Source organism: Amblyomma mixtum, chromosome 4 (assembly GCF_055824585.1).
Source record: "Amblyomma mixtum isolate Tamu chromosome 4, ASM5582458v1, whole genome shotgun sequence".
Lineage (NCBI taxonomy): Eukaryota > Metazoa > Arthropoda > Arachnida > Ixodida > Ixodidae > Amblyomma > Amblyomma mixtum.
Window position 1 is genome coordinate 83,875,107 of NC_143015.1, and position 21,097 is coordinate 83,896,203.

At 44.5% G+C, this 21,097-nt stretch overlaps 1 protein-coding gene across 1 annotated transcript in view; it reads left to right on the forward strand.

The window, feature by feature from the left end:
• Positions 1-4,602: 4,602 nt before the first annotated feature.
• LOC149347238 (sodium-coupled monocarboxylate transporter 1-like) overlaps positions 4,603-21,097 on the forward strand; it is a 55,401-nt gene continuing 38,906 nt past the window's right edge. Inside the window, exons 1-5 of the mRNA XM_089585534.1 lie at positions 4,603-4,941; positions 7,341-7,406; positions 9,959-10,010; positions 13,431-13,498; positions 17,728-17,885. Of these exons, the coding sequence (XP_089441660.1) occupies positions 4,603-4,941; positions 7,341-7,406; positions 9,959-10,010; positions 13,431-13,498; positions 17,728-17,885 (683 nt within the window). The remainder of the gene's footprint in view (positions 4,942-7,340; positions 7,407-9,958; positions 10,011-13,430; positions 13,499-17,727; positions 17,886-21,097) is intronic.

Sequence of the window (21,097 nt, forward strand, 5' to 3'; positions counted from 1 at the left end):
CTCCCTGTTACAATGTATACAGGATACGGGTAGTTATATTTTTGTCCAAAAGTCTGGGATACAGTGAGCTTTTAGTTGTCTTGCAAGGCGTTTTTTATCAGTAGGAAAAAATCTCCGCGCACTCCCTTTTTCCTCTCGTTTTTCTTTTTGTTTGAACTTTTCTTCTGTACTTTTTTATCAGGCCTTGTTTTTTTAATACTCGGCTCCGAAATCTTCAATCAAGGGTGTATTAACGCGATACCGTTGAGGCTCCCGAAAAATCCCCGGAGAAGCAGCCTAAGGGATTCAAGACGCGTAGCTTGTAGGGCCAGTTCGTGCATGGTAAGTAGAAAACCAGAGGAAAGGACGCGTTCACAAGGAGCAGAAGTACACAGGACAACGCTGTCCTGAACAGCGTTATCCTGCGCACTTCTCCTCCTTGTGAACGCGTCCTTTCCGGTGGTAGCCTAAGTGAAGCTCCTAGGTCACGTGACACAGTGGTTTCATCACAACCTGCCCACCGGTTTGTGAGCAAGCTGACCAGCGTGGTGGGTGGCAGTTAAAATAATTATTGACTGCGAGAGGTTGCCCGGGAAGAGCAACCTGGGTCGCAACGAGCCCCAACGGTGGAAGCACCTCTCATCGCAAGGCAATGGCGGATCTCTTAACCACCGCCCCACTACGGTAGGAGTGGTATGAGGGCTCCCAGGGATCTATGAATGAAAAGACCTGGACGACCAATCCTGCACACACGGTCATTACACCATTATCGTTATGGCGTCATAACCCTGAGCCGCAGCTTAAGCTTCCCCTCCAATTCCCCTTCCCAAGGATTTATTACTATTTCCCCTCACAAAAAAAGTTTTAGACGGTCTCTAGAGTGTCTATAGAATTCTGTCTATAAAGTCGATAGACTGTCTATAGACAAATCATGGAGAACAGTATAGGCAATACAAATGTCATAGTCTATAGACAATCTATAGATTAATGGCCATTCACTTTTAGTAGACTTTTGTCTATAGACAGTCTATTGACTATGAATAGACAAAAAGCAATATCCATAAGAAGTCAATAGAGTCAATAAAAAGACTGTAGACTATCTATAGGCCATTTTCATAAGGGTCGTCCTCAGTTTGGCTGCTTGATCACATGTAATTGATATTCGACAGTACACTAGTCACGTGGCTTTCCGTAGAAATTTTTGCTTCTAGTCATTCAGGCTCTCAGAATAAACATTGCTTTTGATTTGATTTTTAGATCACATTGTTCGACTGTAATGGTAGCGCCCAAGGGAAGGATTTTTTGACGTAGGACGTAAACAGGACTCGTACTAGCGAGTGGCGAACCTTCCAATGAGCATCCTCTTGTTAAATTGGCAAACTCTGAACGCAGATAACATGGATAAAAAGAAAGCGAAGGCAGGATCTGTGGAGCAGCCCTAAAGTTTCGGATCTTATGAATAAATTTTTCGCCAGTGGGCGCCGAACCCTGATTTGCCCAAAAAGGTGCTTTAAAGACTCAGTAGCGCTTAACCTTTTAAACGCCGCACTTAGGAGCAATGATTCAAAGTCGAAAATTCCTATCGACAATTCACTTGAGCTTTCTCAATTAACCGTGACCAAATGTAGTTATATTGTAAATAACTAAACATGTTCTTCTCCATGCCGAATTTGTAAAACATTGCTGTGTCCCATATACAGAATGCTAACGTCATCTGAACCAGCTGTTTTGGTCTGTGTAGCGCGAATTTATTCTTGCTCTCCGACAACTTTACAGCTGCCTACAATGTAGTCGCTAATTATAGACAGGAAACTATAAAGAAATCCACTCGTGCTTGAATAACGTTTTCTATTGCCGCGCATGCAGTACGCATTCAGAGCTTCAATAGCAGTGGCAGGCGGGAGAGCATTTATTGAGCTAAAGCTCTTGCAGCATAGGTATGATGTGCATGCCTCACGACAAGTGGGTTTATGGCGTTTAACCCGCCAATGTCCCACGCGCTATGATGACCGTAGTAGTGAAGGGCTCCGGATAACTGGGATAACGTGCTCTGATATCGTACAGTGCACTCGCGCTTAGCATTTCAACAACACCGAAAAGTGACAGCCGCGGCCGGGATCGAACCCTCGTGTTTCCGGTGAGCAGGCAAGCATCATCAGCACTGAGCCACTGTGGCGGCTTCGTGGTTCCGTTCCCGACTCACGCGTGGTCCCGTTCCGTGGTAATGTAACTACCCGCTCGCTGCTCGTGCCTCGTGCAGCCTTAGTCGCATTCAAGTGCGTGCAGGGAAGGTGGGGAGAGATGGGGATGCATGACTGCATCTTTCAATGCATTCCGCCTTTCGCTACGTGCAATCTTCACCGTCGTCCTGCGGGACGCGAGGTCGTCAGTCAAATGTTATAGGGGAAACCCCCAAGGTGGAGTAGATTTGTAATAAGGGAGTGATTACTAATTGACGTTCACCCGAGCGCAGTCATACGGCTACAAAGGAAAGCTATACAGCTTTCTCAGAAACTTCGTAGTTACTCATTGACGTCCACTCGAGTGTAGCCATACGGCTACAATAATTACTTAGTAATTACTCCCTTAATACAAATCTACTCCACCTTGGGGGTTCCCCTAAAACATTTGACCAACACTCTTCCCACTTCGAGTTATTGATCAATTCGCTCTCGCCCTACCATAAGCTTGCCGTCCCGGTTAGCTAAATTGGTAGAGCGACTGCTCCGGTTAAGCGGTGCTCCCGGGTTCGAACCCCGGACCAGGGCGAATTTTTTCATTAACTACGAAGTTTCTGAAAAAGCTGTTAGCTTTCCTTTATAGCCGTTTGACTGCGCTAGAGTGGACGTCAATGAGTAATTACTCCCTTATTAGAGGGCGTCAGACGCACCAAACCCCCCGAAACGCCCGTCAGACGTCGCGCGCATCGAGATTGTGCGAGCCCGAGGATATGCGACGGGTCCAGCATCCCTCTCATCACTTGAGGCACTACGCACGAGAGCCCTGCCAGATAACATCTGCAGAACTATGCCCGTACACTTGATGGACAGAATGGGACAGCGTTTACGTCAGCCGGAGTGATGCGAGGCGATAAGGTATGTCTCCTGTCTTTGACATTTGTTACTGCCAAAAGCCAACGTTCTAAAAAAGGAACAACTGCATAATACTCACTGTCACTGATGGAAACACAGGCTTCATTGTGTTCTTTGTTATTCTTTTCTGAGATCGCCAACTATATGGTCTGTTGTTCTGTTTTATGCATAGAACATTTTTTTTTTTGATCGGGAAAGGGCTCCATGTGAAAAACACTCGGCGGTGACAAGGTCCAAAATGAAATGTGCAAAAATGAAAGTGCGAAAATAAAACTTTAGAATAAAGATGCGTTTTCAAGATAAACAAAAAATTGAGCTTCATATGAACATCACTTCCAAGCTGTAGGTTAATCACCCCACCCCTAGCGCAGAATGCTGATGTAGGGAAACGCTACCTACAAGTGTGGTGTACTAAATTTCTCTTGCAACGGACGTATGTGGCAATGACTTCCTCTTGCACATTGGGTTGGCAATCGTGGGTGAGAGGTGAAATGAGGTCTCTGAGTTCGCACACTATCTTCGACGTAGCAGGCGCACGTTGCTTCCACCAGCTGTCTACGAGCGGAAGCAGTTTTTGTTTCTTTTTTTTTCAGCTTTTCTTCTCCCTTGCTCTTCTATGGAAGTCCTGCCCCTGACCTAAAAATAAGCGAGCGCAAAAGTACCATACTCCTTTGTGTGACGCTAACACATGAAAAACGTGCCTCCGGAGGACGGGCCATTTGATGGTTAGCTTCCGGCGAAGCGCTCAGCTCAACAACGGGAACATGAGCTCGCCCAGTGCCCACAAATAGCCAGGACGACCAGGCTGAACGCGTAGGTTTTTCGAATTCGCACGCACCAGGAGCCGTCACTTCATCGTGTACCGGCGTCCTCCATTACTTAAGGTTGTTCGTTTCAGTGCATGAAGTTTGCGGGAATAGAGCACGGTATGTAGGCTTAGCGATACTCTCCTAAGCACAACAGGTGCTCTACTCGGTGCTAACCTTGACGCCCATTTATTTGAGGTTTAACGCATTCTGTTAACGGAATCTCCTTCTTGGACACATGTAAGGTAGAGTTGTCACTCGCTGTATGTTTCACTTGTTTCACTTGTATTTTTACTGCAATCAGTGGTACATTTAACATTATGTGTCGAGTACTGTGCGATTTTTCCAGTATGGTATGATTTATTTTATGTCGACTTTTTGCATCTCCTAATAAGTTTTCATTTGCGTTCTGTACTTTGCTTCGAACTTGACGGAGCCAGCTGGGTCTTGATACGTTGTTGTCTTGTGTTGTTTTTCGCTGCTGCCAGGGACTTCTAAGGAGGCCAAGGACATATCAAGCCGTGTCTGAACTGTTTTTCCCTTGGGTCCTTTTACACCGTATAGTTGCAAAAAAAGATACACTATGAATTAAAATAACAGTAGCTAAAGAGCGTGTACTTGAGAAGGCTGACTTCGCAGGCTTACTTGGGCGCATCTTCCGTGGCAGACTGCGAATGCTGAGCTGATAAGCGGCGTCTAAGAACCACGTGGAAGACGAAGCAGCGATGCGTGCTCTGGAGTACGTGCTCTTCGGAGTTCTGATCGCAGGGAACTTTTCCCTCGGCCTTTACTTCTCTTTTCGGAAACCTCCGACGGGAGGCGGGTCCGACGGGATTGCGAAAGATGTGTTCCTTGGAAGCCGGACCCTCCGAATTCTTCCCCTCGCTGCCTCAACCGTGGCCTCTCTCTTCTCCTCCATTGGACTCGTGGGCATGCCGGCCCACTTCTACGCCTACGGCTGGCACATGTTTTGGAGTGCAGTTACACCTCTGTTGCTGTTTCCTCTGGCCACACATATTTTTGTGCCAGTGCTCTACAAACTCGGCATAACGTCGATATTTGAGGTGAGTTTCACGAATGGCCCACTCTCTGAAAGCGTAGTCCGGCAGGGGTAACTTTTGCGAAACATTTCCGATGGACGCTGATAAAGTTCAAAATATTGCCCGTGCCACAGCGATGAGCTTCGCGCATTTTAACCTTTGGCGGTTTTCCCAATTTCATAGTACTATAAGGCATTTTGGGAGCAGAAGAAAAAACTGTTGAACTGTACGCCATCCACATTGAACTAGGTGGTTTTCAATGTGAGGTTCTTTCAAAACATATTGAGCTTCGGGAGGGCCAGCTGTGCGTCAGCAAATATGCCCACAGGAAGCAAGCTGCTTCTTTTTCTAAGGGTCAATGCTTTTAACAACGCCGTTTTTATGTCCTTTTAGTAATATTTCAAAGCGCTACAGTTCCACAAACCTTTTCTGTTCCTTCTCTCGTCGCCCAGAGGGGCCGAAAGGTAGCAAAAAGTTTTATGAGGACGCTTAGTTTATTCACCTTACGAGTTGAAAACGACAGCATGAGAAGCAACGTTGCTGCTAGATGTTATGTTTCGGGGTCAGGTCTGTCACCACATGCGCAGTGAGTTCACAGTAATCGTATCTTTTTTTCCACACACATAATCATGTGCTGAGTTAATCCGCTGAGACCCTGCTCTAACTCGCGTGTCTCGCCCATCTCGGCTCCTCAGTGCCTCTTGTTTTCCAGCTTAGAAGTCCCCCCCCCCCCCCCCCCCCCCCCGTATTCACGTGCCCTTGTCAGGTCATCGCCTTCTACACCAACCAGCGACTTCTGTGCCTAACGCAGGACGCGAAATTGCATGATCACAAGTGCCATTGTCTGCAGGTGGCAAATGAACTCAATTGATTTTAATTAACTTCTTGCCACGCTAGGCAAGCTGCGGTGACGTCCCAAGACCATGTGACCTTCTGAGGTCATCTCCCTCTCGACCACTAACCTACTTTTGTGACTAACGCGAAATAGCATGATATAATGTTCAATGCTATAGCATTAAAAAAGGCAAGCTATGTCACGGAAAGTTAACATCAGGAAAAGGAACCAGTCGTCTGGGAAAAAGTGTCCGCAAAGCATCCTAGCAAGTTTACTCTACCATCCATCCAGACGCATAACCTCGCACAAACGTCCACGACTAGAAGGCAAGGAGCGAGCTGTCCATTTCTATGTTCCTGAAGCCCACAGCCTAACCAGGTGATGAACATTACTCCGGCGCTTTTTCTGGTAAGCCCGTCAATTGATAACAGACACTCTTAGAACCAATGTCATCAGACAGGAGAAGCCAACAAAAGTACATGGTGTGGTTGTTTGGTCTAACAACTGTGCTGGCTTAAAAAAAAAACTTTACAGAAGGACCTTCACACGCACGCACCCGCGAGTGAGGCTCATGCCTCTCGATTCGATCTTTCATCATGTTGAACACAGGGCTTTCCCCGAAAATATGTACAATAGCTTAAACTCGTAAAACTTACTGGCGTTCGTTCTCTTTATTACTACAAACCTTATGATCCCGCACTTGCGTTTTTTGAGGAAGCTGCGCCCACTTCGCGCAGGATGAGAGCGCGCTATATGGAACTTGTTCCGCCCTCACCTTGATAGCCACTGAACAGATGTGGACGATCAGAAATTAAAAAATTTTTGAGCTAATTGTGGCATGAAAACCATCATTTCATGCAGGCACCTAACATGTGTACATTTGTACTTGTATAGAGACGAGTGCACGATTTTTTTTTTTCGCTACTGAATCCTCGGTAAACAGAGGACTAAGAGACTAAAGCTCAGCGTAAGTTCAAAGTACTTCCTCAGTACAATGCAATATCTGAATTCTCGGAATTCTTTCCCCGTTTGTCTCCCTGTAAAGCATTTTTTTTATTATATGTAGTTCAGCGTGTGAATCTATACTTCGCGATACAGTGGTTGACTCATATATACTAAGCGGCGGGACGTCATGCATTCAGGCGCAGTAATACTGCACTCTGCTACGGATGACAGTGACACTGCTTCTACGCTTGGTTTTTCTTTTTTTCCTCATGCTGCAGCATTTCGCCTTTATTAATTCGTATTACTCGAAAGAAACCATATTTTACCACGGCTATCGCTTTATCACAATCCTAGCGCTGATATTTCTGTACTGTTATATTACGGAGCTCAGCAGGTCCATCCGCATCTGTGAACCGTGGTCACTGGCAGCAGACAAAATCTCCGGGTGCTAGTTGTTTTCTGCACCTTCTTTTCCCTTCAGTGAACAGCCTAAATAATTATCAGGTATATAGATCCGAATCCACTTCAATCTGAATTTAAAAGCCTTCACCACAACCTTCCATTCTTTCATGTATTTGCGGCCAGCTGTGCACAAATTAGCACTGCTACTTAATGCATGCACGTTTTTGCACTTTCTCTGCAGTACCTTCGGCTACGCTTCAACAACACAATTTCATTAGCGGCCTGTGTGATCTACATTTTTCTAACGGTGAGTGAAATTTATGGGTCCTTCCGCATAATGACGTCATTTTGCGCCACTTAAACCGGGCCAAATCTTTATCCGGCGTAATTTTTGCATCCCTAATTGCACCCTAGGTTAAACCACTGGCATATTCACGCTGTGATTCGACGCGTGTGGCGGCATTTGGTTCATTTTTTTTTTCATATTATGCTTGAGTGGAGTAGGTGCCTGACGGGGCCAAAATTATTGGAAATCCGCATCGTCTGTAGTTACGAAGAGCCAACACTAGCGGCACACGCAGCAGTGGTTGCCGTTTATCTCGCGTCTTTCTCTTGGTAAACTGCCTCTCCTCCCATGCTAGGCAATTCGTTTACCCAGAATAAGTGCGACTACGCCCTCGAAACCGTTGCTACGTATCCACTTTGTTTTGGCTATTCGTAGCCGCAAACGATGATAGTTACTAATAATTTTGATTTTTTATTTGCCCGCTGCGCTAGCTCAGTGGTTACGGCGCTGGGCAGCTGACCCGAAAGACGCGGGTTCGATCCAGGCCGCGGCTGCTGAGTTTCGATGAAGGCGAAATTCTAGAGGCCCGCGTATTGTGCGATGTCAGTTCACGTTAAAGAGCTCCAGGTGGTCGAAATCGCCGGAGCCCTTCACTACGGCGTCTCTCATAGCCTGAGTTGCTTTGGGACGTTAAACCCCATAAACCAAACCAATAATTTTTATTTAATCAGGCGATTACTCCACTCAAGCCTAACATGAAAAAAATAGACCAGCGAATGCCACCCCACACGTAAAATTAAAACGTGAACATGCCTGCGGTTTAGGCGAGAGAAGCCTTTTACAAGGTGAAATTTGGGATGCAAAAATCGCGCCAGTTGCAGATTTGGCTGGGTGTGCATGTTTGCCGCTTAATAACAAATCCGGGAACCCTCCCCTCGTCAGATCATCAGAGAAGCACTAAAGTCATTTCTAGGGCAGTTGAACTGAACGTGAATTTGCGAAATTGTTGCAAATAGCAATTTGAAAATCGAGCATTCGTCGCATGTTTGTCCGCTTCTAATGTTCTAAACACATCTTTGTCTGATGAACTTTGTACCATGTCACTGTCTTCAATTCGCAACCTGTGTATCTAACAGCACTGTTGACTAAAACTTTAGTTTTTGCTGGAAAGCACCACGCTCGAAATCCTGTTTGTGATAGTGTAAGAATGTAGTTTCTCTATTTCTACAGTAGCTACTGGTATTATCAATATATGACGTGTTCGTCTATACTGTGCGCTGTCAGTGCACGTTAAACAACCCTAGGTGGTCGAAATTTCCGGAGCCCTCCACTACGGCGTCTCTCATAGCCTTAGTCGCTTTGGGACTTTAAACCCATAAACCAAACCAAGCCAGACTTATTTTGTACCGAGTGTTGTTTCAATTTTCTACCCCTTGATGCTCACACGTCAGTCAATGTATATATATTTTTTTCGTTCATCATGTGCTTCTGCCAACATTCAGGGGCGGCGACGTTTCTCAAGCAGTGGTGGAACACTGCTTTTCTCTCACCGTGCTCAGATTTTTGTATACCGCGAACAAAAACTGGAATAAAGAAATTAAAAATATGGCAAGTGACTGGCCTACAACATGTCTTGTTTAAGCAACACACTAGTTAAAAAGACGTGGTGGTTGATAATACCTGGAGCCCTCCACTACGGCGTCCCGATAGCCTTAGTCGCTCTGGGACGTTAAACGAGAACGTCTTTTTTAATTAGCAACGAAAGAATGCCGCCTCGCTTGGTACTGATTGATGTGTATACCGTGCAACAAACTGACAGAGAAAAATTCTACAGGCCACAAGGGCTGCCGGCGGCATCGTCCGATTACGGAGTACATGTTATAGATATAGATAAATATATATTCTTTATTTCAGACAAGGTCTCGGTCACAAGGGCAAAAGGCAGATGTATTCTGTCTGACGGGGCCTAAGCATCCGACACAATTTTCAGTATAGGAGGCAAAAGAACCAAGAACTTCGTGCATTCTCGTTATACAAAACACATACCTTTTACAAGGTAGAAAATAAGTGGAAGTTGCATGCTTTTGCAATGACTAAATTATACACTAGATCTTTACAAGGCATGTTAGAATGAGAAATACAAGAGAATTCACAGATGTTAACGGAACAACAATGACATCAAGAATTTGTGTGTGAACAACCTTTTAATCATTCGAACAAGAAAGAAGGTAAGTTATAGCATTCATTTTGAAAGAGTTATGGGTGACATATTTTTGGAATAATTTCCATGGCCTGTGTGTATTTATTTAGAAGATTTTTTAGAAGGTGTCTTTACTCAGTAACCTTTTCTTGTGCGTATCACCAACGCGGTATTCACACAGATCGTAATTATGAGGGATAGTGATGAACCCCTTGGCGCTATTGCAAGGAGATAATTATGATAAAAATTTACCAAGTTTGGCCCTTAGCACTGTTATGGCTTGAAACTAATCTTTTTCTATGCCGTCTCCATTATCTCACAATCATCCTGCGAAAAGAGTGGCCCTATAATTGTCATTGCATTTTCATTCCAGCAAAGTGTCGGCGCCATCTCCATCTTTGCAGCCTCCATCACGCTTGTAACAGGTACAGTGGGGTTTATTTAATACTATAAATAACTTTAGTAGCATCAGTTAGAAACACGAAGCTCAAGACGCAGAGTCAAAACATGCAGAAACTATGCGCTGCTGTTGGTCCTTAGAAGTTGGTTCACATCCACGACTAATAGCGTAGTAACACCTATACGTACTGAGTAGCTGGTCATAGTGTCAGTGTCAACGAAAAGAATGCTACACTTTGCGTGCGTGTCCATAGCGTAGAGAGGAATAGCAGCAGTTCAATGGACACGTTAGCCATAGTTTATACGTGGTGTTCCAGTGAGGCCCATTAGTCTCCATCGTGAGCCTGACCACGCTCACTGCAGGGCAAAGGCCTCTCCCATGTCTCTCCAATTAACCCTGTCCGTTGCGAGCTGCGGCCACCACGTCCCTGCAAGCTTCTTAATATCATCCGCCCATCTGACTTTCTGTCGCCTCCTGCTACGCTTGCCTTCTATTGAAAGCCACTCAGTTACCCTTAAGAACCAGCGGTTGTCTTCCCTTCGCTGAAGCGCATTACTAACTTTTAAAAGCTGCCTTCTTTGGCAATGTGGTACTTGTGCTGGCGGACTTCAGAAAACACATGAGTCACGTTAACTAGGAAGTTGGTTAACAAAATTCTAAATTGGTGTACACTTATACATTTTTTCCGGACGTAATTGAAATGCGGATTCAATTGCAAAATGATGTTTTTGAGCAGTCTGATGTTGAAAAATTTTTGTGAAGTTTGGAGACGTAGGTATGGAGACGAGTGAACGGGGTGGAAATTTGCAATTCTGTTTTTGTGAATGCAATTTTTCGCAATGGGAGTTATATTTTTAATTGTGTTTGCATATGTTCTCCCTCCTTGTGGTAACCTTCAACGGAGGGTTAACAGCATGAATAAATAAATAAATAAATTATTACAGCTTACTTTTCATCTATTACTGATAGGAGCCTGTTTAATGCAGCTGACTATTAGCAATAGCCACATCAGTTTGAACGATTTCGAAAACGGGATTGATTTCAGCGCTGTGACTCATATATTAGCCATTTCTCGCTTAATTCCAAAGTCGAGTGCCTGCCTTGCACGCAAAGCGAGGCCCACCGGTAAACGCCCCTGTGCGACGCCCGCATCACGTGACCTTCTCGTCATCGCCTCGGCAAGAGCAGTGAACAGCGGCGAGCATAGAAGTACGTACAGCGCGGGCGTGACAGAGAAGGTCACGTGGGGCATGCATTGTGAAGTGATGCGATTTGATAGACATCTTTGTGCCCGCTTATCCGGAGCACAATTTTCAAATTGAACGAGTATAGGGCACAATTTGTTTAGTCACGGTGACGAGGATGAGCGCATTCATGAAATTCGAAGAACCTATCTCGTTGTTGCTTAAGGTCATTGAGAAACCGCTACTTACAACCAGGCGCCTATCTGTAATATCTGAAAATTTAGCGGTGAAATTTTAGTTCACCAACTTAATAGCATGATTCACTTGATTTCTGACGTCGCCAAGCACTAGTTTTACTTTATGGCAATAGCATTCTTTTTACCTCAAAAGCCTATATATAAATATTGGTCGCAGGCTGCGCTGGAACACGTGGTATACAGGTATGCGGACTGTAAAATGTTGTCCCGCCGCGGTGGCTCAGTAGTTGCGGCGATCGTCTGCTGACACGAAAGACGTGGGTTCGATCCCGGCCACGACGGCTGAACTTCAATGAAGGCGAAATTCAGAGGCCCGTGTGCTGTTCGATGTCAGTGCACGTTAAAGAACCTCAGGTGGTCGAAATTTCCGGAGCCCTTTACTACGGCGTCTCTCATAGCCTGAGTTGCTTTGCGACGTTAAACCCCCATAAACCAATAATCCAACCTAAAATGTTCCAGAAGTCAAGGAATTGTACGGCGGTTGCTTGAGCGGGTGGTTAATTTCATTACGTGATAGAAGTAGTTAGTATATTCACCTTGCTGTGGGTTCCTCGAAAACATTATAGGCGACACCTATAGGTGTGCTAGTTGGTGCCTCGATATGGAATGCATATCGTAACCGCGCAAAAAAACAGGAAGGCAGGTGCGAAAAGACGCGGTCCCGCCTTGTCCTGTCTCTTCTTTCCTGCGCCTTTGTTTGCGTGGTTACGACCTGCGTTCCAATTGCAGTGTTGGCATTATCAGTTCCCAGCGTAAATTTTAGCCAATGTATATTCGTGCACAGTAGATGCATGGACCCGCGCGACTAGCTCTGCCTTCGTCTCTTATCAGCCCAAAAGTGGACTGGTTGCACCTCAAACCGCTATTTGGAATAGTGGAATAAGCAGCTAGTGCCGAAGATTATCAATGATATAACGGAAATGCATGACATGTTCATTCGAAGATTCCGGTATGGCTGTTTTTCTTATGCTAGATTACCTCTGCGTTGACCGTCCTGAAAACTTTGATCAGCTTAATCAGCGTTTCTAAGAGCTTATCATGAACTTATCCGCTTTGCTTATTAGGCTACAAGTAAACCAGAACAACGCTGAATATCAAAACTCCTTGCCGGTACGCTTATGCAGACTATGCTTCTGTATTCGCATCGAAAATTTCATATTGATTTGTTTCACAACTGCTCCGAAAAATTCGGGACACACATAAACTGCGCCTGAATGGCTTGACACTAATATTGTTAAACGGTCCCTTCGGCAACGTGGGGTCCTCTTAGCATATCACTTCGCAGATAAGGACGCATTTGCTTATTTAATTTTCGTTTGGTTTTATGATTATATTTTAGTGTCTATTTTTATTTTATTCACCACATTGTACCTCCCTATAACCGAGTCGAAAGAACGTTCCTAGTGGTCGAAGGGTAGCGCGCAAGGCTCGCGACCAAAGGGACAGCGGTTTGAATCCCGTCTATACCATTTTTCTATTGAGCACAAATGCTTTTCTTTCTTCAGAGAAGCTTAGAATGACGTCACGACCGCGTAGACCAATGAGCAATTGTGTACTTACTTCAACGCTGTTGTACCATGTGACCTTTGTGGGGTGTTTAAATTATCCGCGCGAAGTCATGTGGTTGTGACGTCACGGCCCTCTTGGCCAATCAGCACCTTCGCGACACCTCAACTCCGAAGCCGGGCTTTCCGCAAAACAGGACCCTTTACACTATAGCGCTAAAATGCCCCTGAGCGCTTGTCCCCCGATTAACAAGCGAGGTTCAGTCAAGCATTGCACTAATCCCTATCCGTCTCAATAGCGTGGCTTTTTGGGCTTGTTGGTACATAGTTCCAATACACTGTAGCGCAGCAAAAGACGAGGACACAAGAGACGAGAAACGAACACCACGAGCGCTATACGCGTTAGGATAATTGGACAGTTAGCCAACAACTATGCTCTTTTACTTTTTCGTCTATGCAAATAAAGAATTTTTGCTTTGCACAACACATTTTCTTTCAGTGTTCCATGCACCTCTCTTCTGGTGCAACATTGCTGTTGGTTTATCCGGAACGATCTACACAGCCCTTGTAAGAAAAGTTGTTTTCATCTAACATTCTTATACAGAGGTCATCGTCATGCAACTCATCTGTTGGCGCTCTTTTTAAGCATATTGTCACTAAATGCTGTTACATTCTGGGGTTTCGTGCACCATCAAATTCGCGGTCATTTTGCACATGACTGAAGCAATAACTGGTAAATGCGTTTTCTGAGGGGCCATGGTGTTCTTGAGTAACATGGATTGTTAATTTTGGATCCTATACGGAGCCGTACGTCTCTATAGAAGGCGCCCAGACTTAATGTACGGCAATAGAAGTGAGAGAGAGAGAGGGAAATAACTTTGATAACCAAGAGATTTGGCACATGTAGGTACTTGGGTCCCAGCAAGACCCCACTGCATTGAATGGCTAGCAAGCGTGGTTGATCGATTGATTTCTTATCAAATACTGAAATCTCTGAGTTAGATACATAGGTGGGGGCGCTTAAGAACAGACGGTGCCCATACAGCATACAAGGCCACTTTAAATTCTCATTTTCACCCTTCATACTGCACGATTCTGGACGAAATATTTTTGAACAAAAAGAGTTTATTAGCCCCACATTTTCATTAATTGTAAGATTTCACTACAAAAAAAATTAATATATGTGCAGATATCCAGTCGAGAGGCTTCAATAATTTTCTTATTAACGTTCTTGCTATCGTCAAAAGCGTTCGCCATCGGTTATATATGGCAGCCTTAACTGTTCGATGCGAGTGATAGAAACACTATAAAAGAAATATATCGCTTCATATCGGAATAATGAACTATTTCCCCTTATATTTTTATACCAGTGCCTCACAGTGTTTCAATATTCAAAATTTTTTGAACAAGAATGTTGTACACATATATTACGTGTTTTAACTCTTCATATGCGTTTTCGCTGTTCTATTATATATTTTAACGAGTTTCCCTTCTGACAAAGCACTCGCAGCTTGCTGTATATTCTTCGCGAAATATCTATTTCCTGCGGCTATGAAGGAAAACATAACAGCTCGAACCAGTGACGACCAGTTTCATTACACTCAATTCAATTCATCTTTATTTTCAACGTTTCACAATGTTGATGGTCTCCCAGGCAAAACGCTGTAGCGGCAGCTTGACGAGGCCTGGGAGCCAGAGGCAGGCAACAGTGACAGCAGTACAAAAAATTCTATACAAGATATATATTGCTGTACCTAAAAAACGCTCACATTTTACCATAAATTTACAAAAGTAAGAGTTGAAGTAAATGTATAAAAGTTATCAAGACGTTAACAAAGATTAGCGTTAACATGCACACGATACTACAACAAAGCCGATAATTGCGCATATGAGAGGAGAACGTAACACGTGTATGTTTGTATTGTCCGCGTTAGCGTTTTACGCCAGAAACAGCAAACACGGGTCACTCTAAAAACATTGAACGCAAAATTTTGCGTATTATTAGAGTGTTATTAAAACTGGATAGACTGAGCTTGTTTCATAACACTGGCACTGTATACCTTAATGAGTGTAGAAGGTAATCAGTTCGGTGGTGTGGAATCATTCATTTTTCAGGGGCACGTGTTTTCGACATACTGGAACGTAACGTTGCATCTGAGAGAGTCATTAGAAATTCTTCATACTTTTCATTACCAAAATAAATGTGGTAGAGGAGACGGTAACTATAAAGAGACTGGATATTGTTAGCATGATGCTTACTAAATAGCTCGGCTAAAGGACGTAAATAGGTGCGTTTCCGTCGGATGTAAGCTTATTTCCTGCACACGTGCCCCTTTCGGTTTTTTATGGCGTGAACTCTACAACGGTCATGTGCTTCTAAGCCTGCTTTAACTGCGACTCATCATCAGGGCAAAATCCGGGCAAAATCATGAAGCTGCTATAAAAATCAAAATGGCTGGCGGTTTAGCACTGATAAGCACGACATATTGTACGAAACCACAATTTTTTGCAGATGGGGGGGGGGGGGGGTGGTAGTGGTGAAAACTTTTAGTTATTGGAATACAGTTTGCGGCTCCACTACATGGTCGGCATCTCTGGTCCGGGACGCCGCATGACGAGGCCCGTCTGGGGCCCGTTTCACCAGAGCCCGTTAGGTTTCCAGCGAGGAGCAATTCAGGAGGGCAGTCGCCCAAGCCTATCGGGAAGGGAAGGGGTGAGGTGGGGATATTGGGTACATGCCCACAACATGCGAAAGATATCACAGGTCTCCCCACAGTGCGGGCACCGCCCATCCGTGTTAGGATCGTAATGTTGGACACCATCGCCCCGTGCCTGAAAGCGCGATTGAGGTGTCCACTGACGCAGGGAACCAGTTACGGGCGTCTTCAACTTTTTCATCTCAGTGCCAATTTACGCAATATACGCTGGTGCGTTTATGTAGCAACCTTGTCAACGCTAACGCGTATTGCTCTCGTGTGTCTCGTCCACACCTTTTCTCCATGCCACCGCATGCAACGCACATCTTTCTACCATTACCGCGTAATAGCTCAAGCCGCGTATGTCAGTTTCGTAGAAGTATTAGTTGATGAAGAAGACAATGTGCAAGGCATTGCGCGAAAGTGTGTGGCAATTTACCACGACGTCTGAGCGGATGCGGCGATTGCATAGTGCTTTCGTGCATTGGTCTGCGAAGCTGATCTGTTCCCGCCGCCGCGGCTTCGAATCACAGTCACGGAAACATTTATTTCAGTTGTTTATTTATTTATCATTTGGCGAAGGTCACCCGCAAGGTCAGGCATGACACAAACCGGTGAGCCGGTTTGAGCTCGTGAAGAACTGCTTTCGCACAAAGGCACCCCCTGAACCCGCGCCGCTTGTAATCCACGCAGCTGCGGTGGGAAACAACAGACAGAATCAAGTGTGAAAGTGTGTGCAAGGTACGGATACTGAGCTCGTTTCAAGCCTTTCGAGCCAGCTGCGTCACAGATCTACGCGCTGCCACATTCGCAAATAGACCGTACAAATGGCTTCCCGTTGATAAAAGGGCAGCGCCCGTGCCGGAAGTGGACGTCCAGTGAATTTTAATACCGCGAAGCATTAGTCTATCTGCGCGATAACAGCGGTGGGCTACAGTTTATCATCCGTTGCACCCGTAGCTGCCATTAGCTGAGGTTTCATTCTGTTCATTCTGAATTTGTTTCAGACAACGGAGAGGTTGTCCAGGGTGACGTGGCAAAAGGCATACATTGCCTGACGAGGCCACGCCACCCGGATTACAGGGGGCGCCACAGGCTACAAAAATAACCAAAAGCATTACATGATTGATCACTCATTTATTATTGTTTACAGAATATATTAAGACATCCTTAGAAAACACTCGTTTTCGGCGACAACAAACAGCATACTTTAACCACAATTCGACCATAGCAGTACTTACAAATCATATACATGTGATAGGCATACGTTTAGTTTTCATCTCTAAAGTTCATTTATGATCATTGCTTTTATTAACATTTTGTATTTACGTATAGAGGGTGTGCTGCGTGCAGTATCCACAATAATAGGGTATTTATTAATTAATTCAGCAATTTGCCAACCTAACCTCTGAAAACCATAATTTGTGCGTACACGAGGTGTTTCCATGCATTGTTTCCGAAGTTCGTATGTTCTTAGTGTGACAGGTGGTTTAGAAGGTTACTTTGTCTAGTTTGTACTGGCGTAATATTTCTAGACATAGTTTGTATGTGCGCATTTTGCTTATTTCTAGTATTCCATAAGACCTAAATAAAGGCCGGCAGCTGTGCAATAACTGTATTTTCCCAATAGCTCGTAATGCCCGCTTTTAAGGTCGCAAGGCCCCTGCCTGTTTTGGTGCGTTAAATATGCTGTGAATGACGAGAACACCAGTTCAAAGAATTCGACCGTTTGAGAAATTTTCAGACGCGAAAATATGTTAATAGGAACCTTCCTCGTTGTTGTGCCGCTAATTAATCAAAGGAATTTTGAGCAGTCATTCAATTGTTCGAGTGTTGCCTAGCTAGTGTGTGTGTTTCTTTCTTCAATAGCCGGAGCTGGACAGAAGGCAAAACCTTCCAGTCATGATTAACGACAATCAGTTTGTGAATATGTTGTTCACCTATCACAGAACAAAACTGAATTCGTGAAGATAGATGGAGCCGAAGTGTGCACAAAATATTTAAGCCTATATGTCACTGATGATTACAATCGTTAGAGGCCAATTTTATTGTACTTCATTTTATTTTATTACTCAACTTTACACTCTCTTCTTTGAAAAGGGTGGACTTCGAGGTGTTGTATGGACTGACTGCATGCAGTTTTTGATCATGTTGGTTGCTCCAGCAACACTCATTACAAAGATAATCATCGACTCCTCGTCGCCAAACTCAACCATTCATCCATTCAACGACCTGAATGTCACGAACTACATCGCAGAGTAAGTACACTGCTCACATGTGCCGCTTGTTTTTAGCGCCGAGCTGGCATGGCTACGGCTTCGCTCTGCCTTAGTTCTTAATTTTAACATTCTGCAAAGCCGGGATAGAAGAGTAAGGGGAGCTTCTCATCACAACTTTAATTTCTGATGGATATCCAGCCCTAAGGTAGTTTTTGTGCCTGCAGTTACGAAGCTCTCTTAGAACTCATATTTACTGCAGAGTCTGCACGTGTCCAAGTAGGATTTCAACAAAAAAAAAAAAAATTCCGAGCAGTGGTACCTTGGAACGTTACCAGGGCCGCATCAGTGAATTTGAGAATAAAGGAAATAATAAATAGTGAGAAAAAAGCCTGTTCATTTTGTGACTATGTTATTTTATGCGTCTAGTCATGCTGTTAATTTGTAGTACGTTTGTCCTCACCTGACTTAACTAAATAGCCATTCGGTATGGGGTTCTACGACAAAAGAAAATTTGCAAACGCTGCATGTGTTATAGAAAAATGTTTCTCCGAGTGGCCGTGCTGTGGAAAATGAGCCTAGTTACCACTCTCGCAAACTGTTCAATAAATAGAACGTTATGCAACTGCTAAGGACCTGTGACTACACGTTGTCTACAATATTCAGTCAAGAATTAAAAAAGGAAGCTTCTTTTTCTGCTACTTCGGGACCTGGAAAAATATTGTAAGGGACATATAACCACGCGTCACAACGAATAATGGAAAATAATAATGGAAAATAGAACAACGTATGGAATCTGGACACTAAAGACCAGACTACTTAGGATACTGAATCAATTACAGGATGGTCAAATCTCTCTTTAGATCTCTTTAAAAGAATTGATAACACGTGTCATGATTTGAAAATTGTTTTCTTAGAGTACCCTGTTTATTTACTTGCTTTGTGGCCAAGTCACGGTAATGCCTTGTGTTTTCCTCTTTACTCGCCCATTTCATTTTTTAATTAGTATTGCTGCCGCGGTGGCACAGTGGTTACGGCGCTCGGCGGATGACCCGAAAGACGCGGTTCGATCCCATCCGTGGCGGCCGAATTTCGATGTAGGCGAAATTCTAGAGGCCCGTGTACAGTGCGATGGCAGTGCAGGTTACCGAACCCCGGGTGGTCGAAATTTCCGGAGCCCTTCACTATGGCGTCCCTCATAGCCTGAGTTGCCTTGTGACGTTAAATCCCAAAAACCAAACCAAACCTTTCATTAGTTATTGTGTGGCTTTGATTTTCGCACAATGATTGCTATGATATGCAGTTCAGAGCCTCTGACGACTAGTTTCTTTTTGTACGGTATCATTCATAAGCTGTTTATTAGTCTGGCTTTAGTCTTCTCAAGACGTCGCTATAACTTCTGTTTTTGCGACGGTGTAAAATGACCACTGTAGAGGGGGCCTGCGGCCGCGTCAAGCGGTCTTCATGACAGCTTTTTAAGCATGCTTCCAGCATCCTGTATATTGTACTTGATGCAAACAAACATTATTATTACTATGATTGTTATTATTTGGTTTATTATTTGGTTTATTGAGGTCCTAAAGCAGCTCAGGCAATGAGGGACGCCGTAGTGAAGGGCTACGGAAATTTCGGACCACCTAGGGTTCGTTAATCTGCACTGACATCGCACAGTACACGGGCCTCTAGAATTCCGCCTTCATCGAAATTCGGCCGCCGCGGCCGGCATCGAACCCGCGTCTTTCGTGTCAGCAGCCGAGCGCCGTAACCACTGAGCCACCGCGGGGGATTTATTATTATTATTATTATTATTAAGGCGGAAGCCTTTAATGTCTCATCGTTGTAAGCAGCAGTTGTCGATAGAAAATGTCACGCTTTTCAATTCGTGGAAACGGTCGTGACGTCACAGTGCGCAAATTTCAAACCGGGCCAATTGTACTTTGGCTAGTAACCATGCAACCAATTGAAGGGATCGTATAGTGATGCTCCAAGTAAGTGGGACTGAGCTTAGTTAATTGTTTAATTACCCAATTAGCCTAATTAGCTTTACTAGTCAGGCCATATAAATAAAAACTACCGATTAAGAAATTGGTCGAGCTCAGGAATCGAACCCCGGTCTTCGGCGTGAGAGACGAGCATGCTACCCACTCCGCCATGCCTGCTTTTTTTTTTTTTTTTTTATTGCCTGACTTCGGCAAGAACCACAGTACACAAATACACTTACAGAGCGCAATGAGCAATAATTAACAACACTATCCGCCCGGGGGTGCGTGGCTTCGTCATATTAAAACTCCTTAAGCGTCACCAAAGGCTCGACTCTTTCGAGCCACTCGGGAGCTTCAGGAGCAAGTTTCTGAACTTCAATATACTTATGCATGCACTCCCGAAAATAGATCCGTGCTGGCCGTGCATCAGGATCGCAATGATATCCTGCCATTCTGGAGCGCCAAATACAATGGAGGCCCATTAGCATAATGAGGTCGAATGGTGTCCCATCCTCACTCTCTACAGGCAAGTACCGGATACCATGAGCGTCGAGCGGAAATTCCTTTTTTAAAGTCCGTTGCAAGATGTCCCAAAAGTATACCCCCTCCCAACAGTGCAAAAAAACGTGGTCTATTGTTTCTGGTTGTTTACAAATTAAACAATGTGATCCCCAAGGTAGAAATAACTGCTTCCTTTCCAAGAATTTCTTTACTGGTAGTGTTCCGGTATGTAATTTAAAGAAAAAAGTTTTTGCACTTGGCGGCACCTGCATCGCCTTCACACGCTTAAGTACGTCGCGTCCCTGGCCTCCATTGTATAAGGCCCTGTACATAGGTTGTGGAAGAACTACATCGCACAAATCTTTATACAACTTTTTCCTGCTAACAGAAGATAAATATTCATACGAAAATCGAACAGACAGGAATCGAACACTCGCGACAACCTCTCTAAAGTAACCAAAAATACGTCCCGAGAAAATTTCGGTTGTGACAACAAAGTCCGGCAGTGCATTTCCGAGCCTTAATTGGCACACAGTGCGCAAAAACGGATCGCTTACATCGCGCACAAAACAAAATCTGCTTACAATCTGCCGCAGAAATAAGTGTCCCAGACTCAGGCCGCCATCCTTCACCCGCCTAAACAAATTGGTCCGGCTGCAGCGTTCCCAGTCCGCAGCCCACACAAAAACGGCAAAGATCCGGTGCAGTCTCTGTACGTTCATCCTTGCACAATGCAACACTTGCATCACATACCACAGCCTAGACATAAAA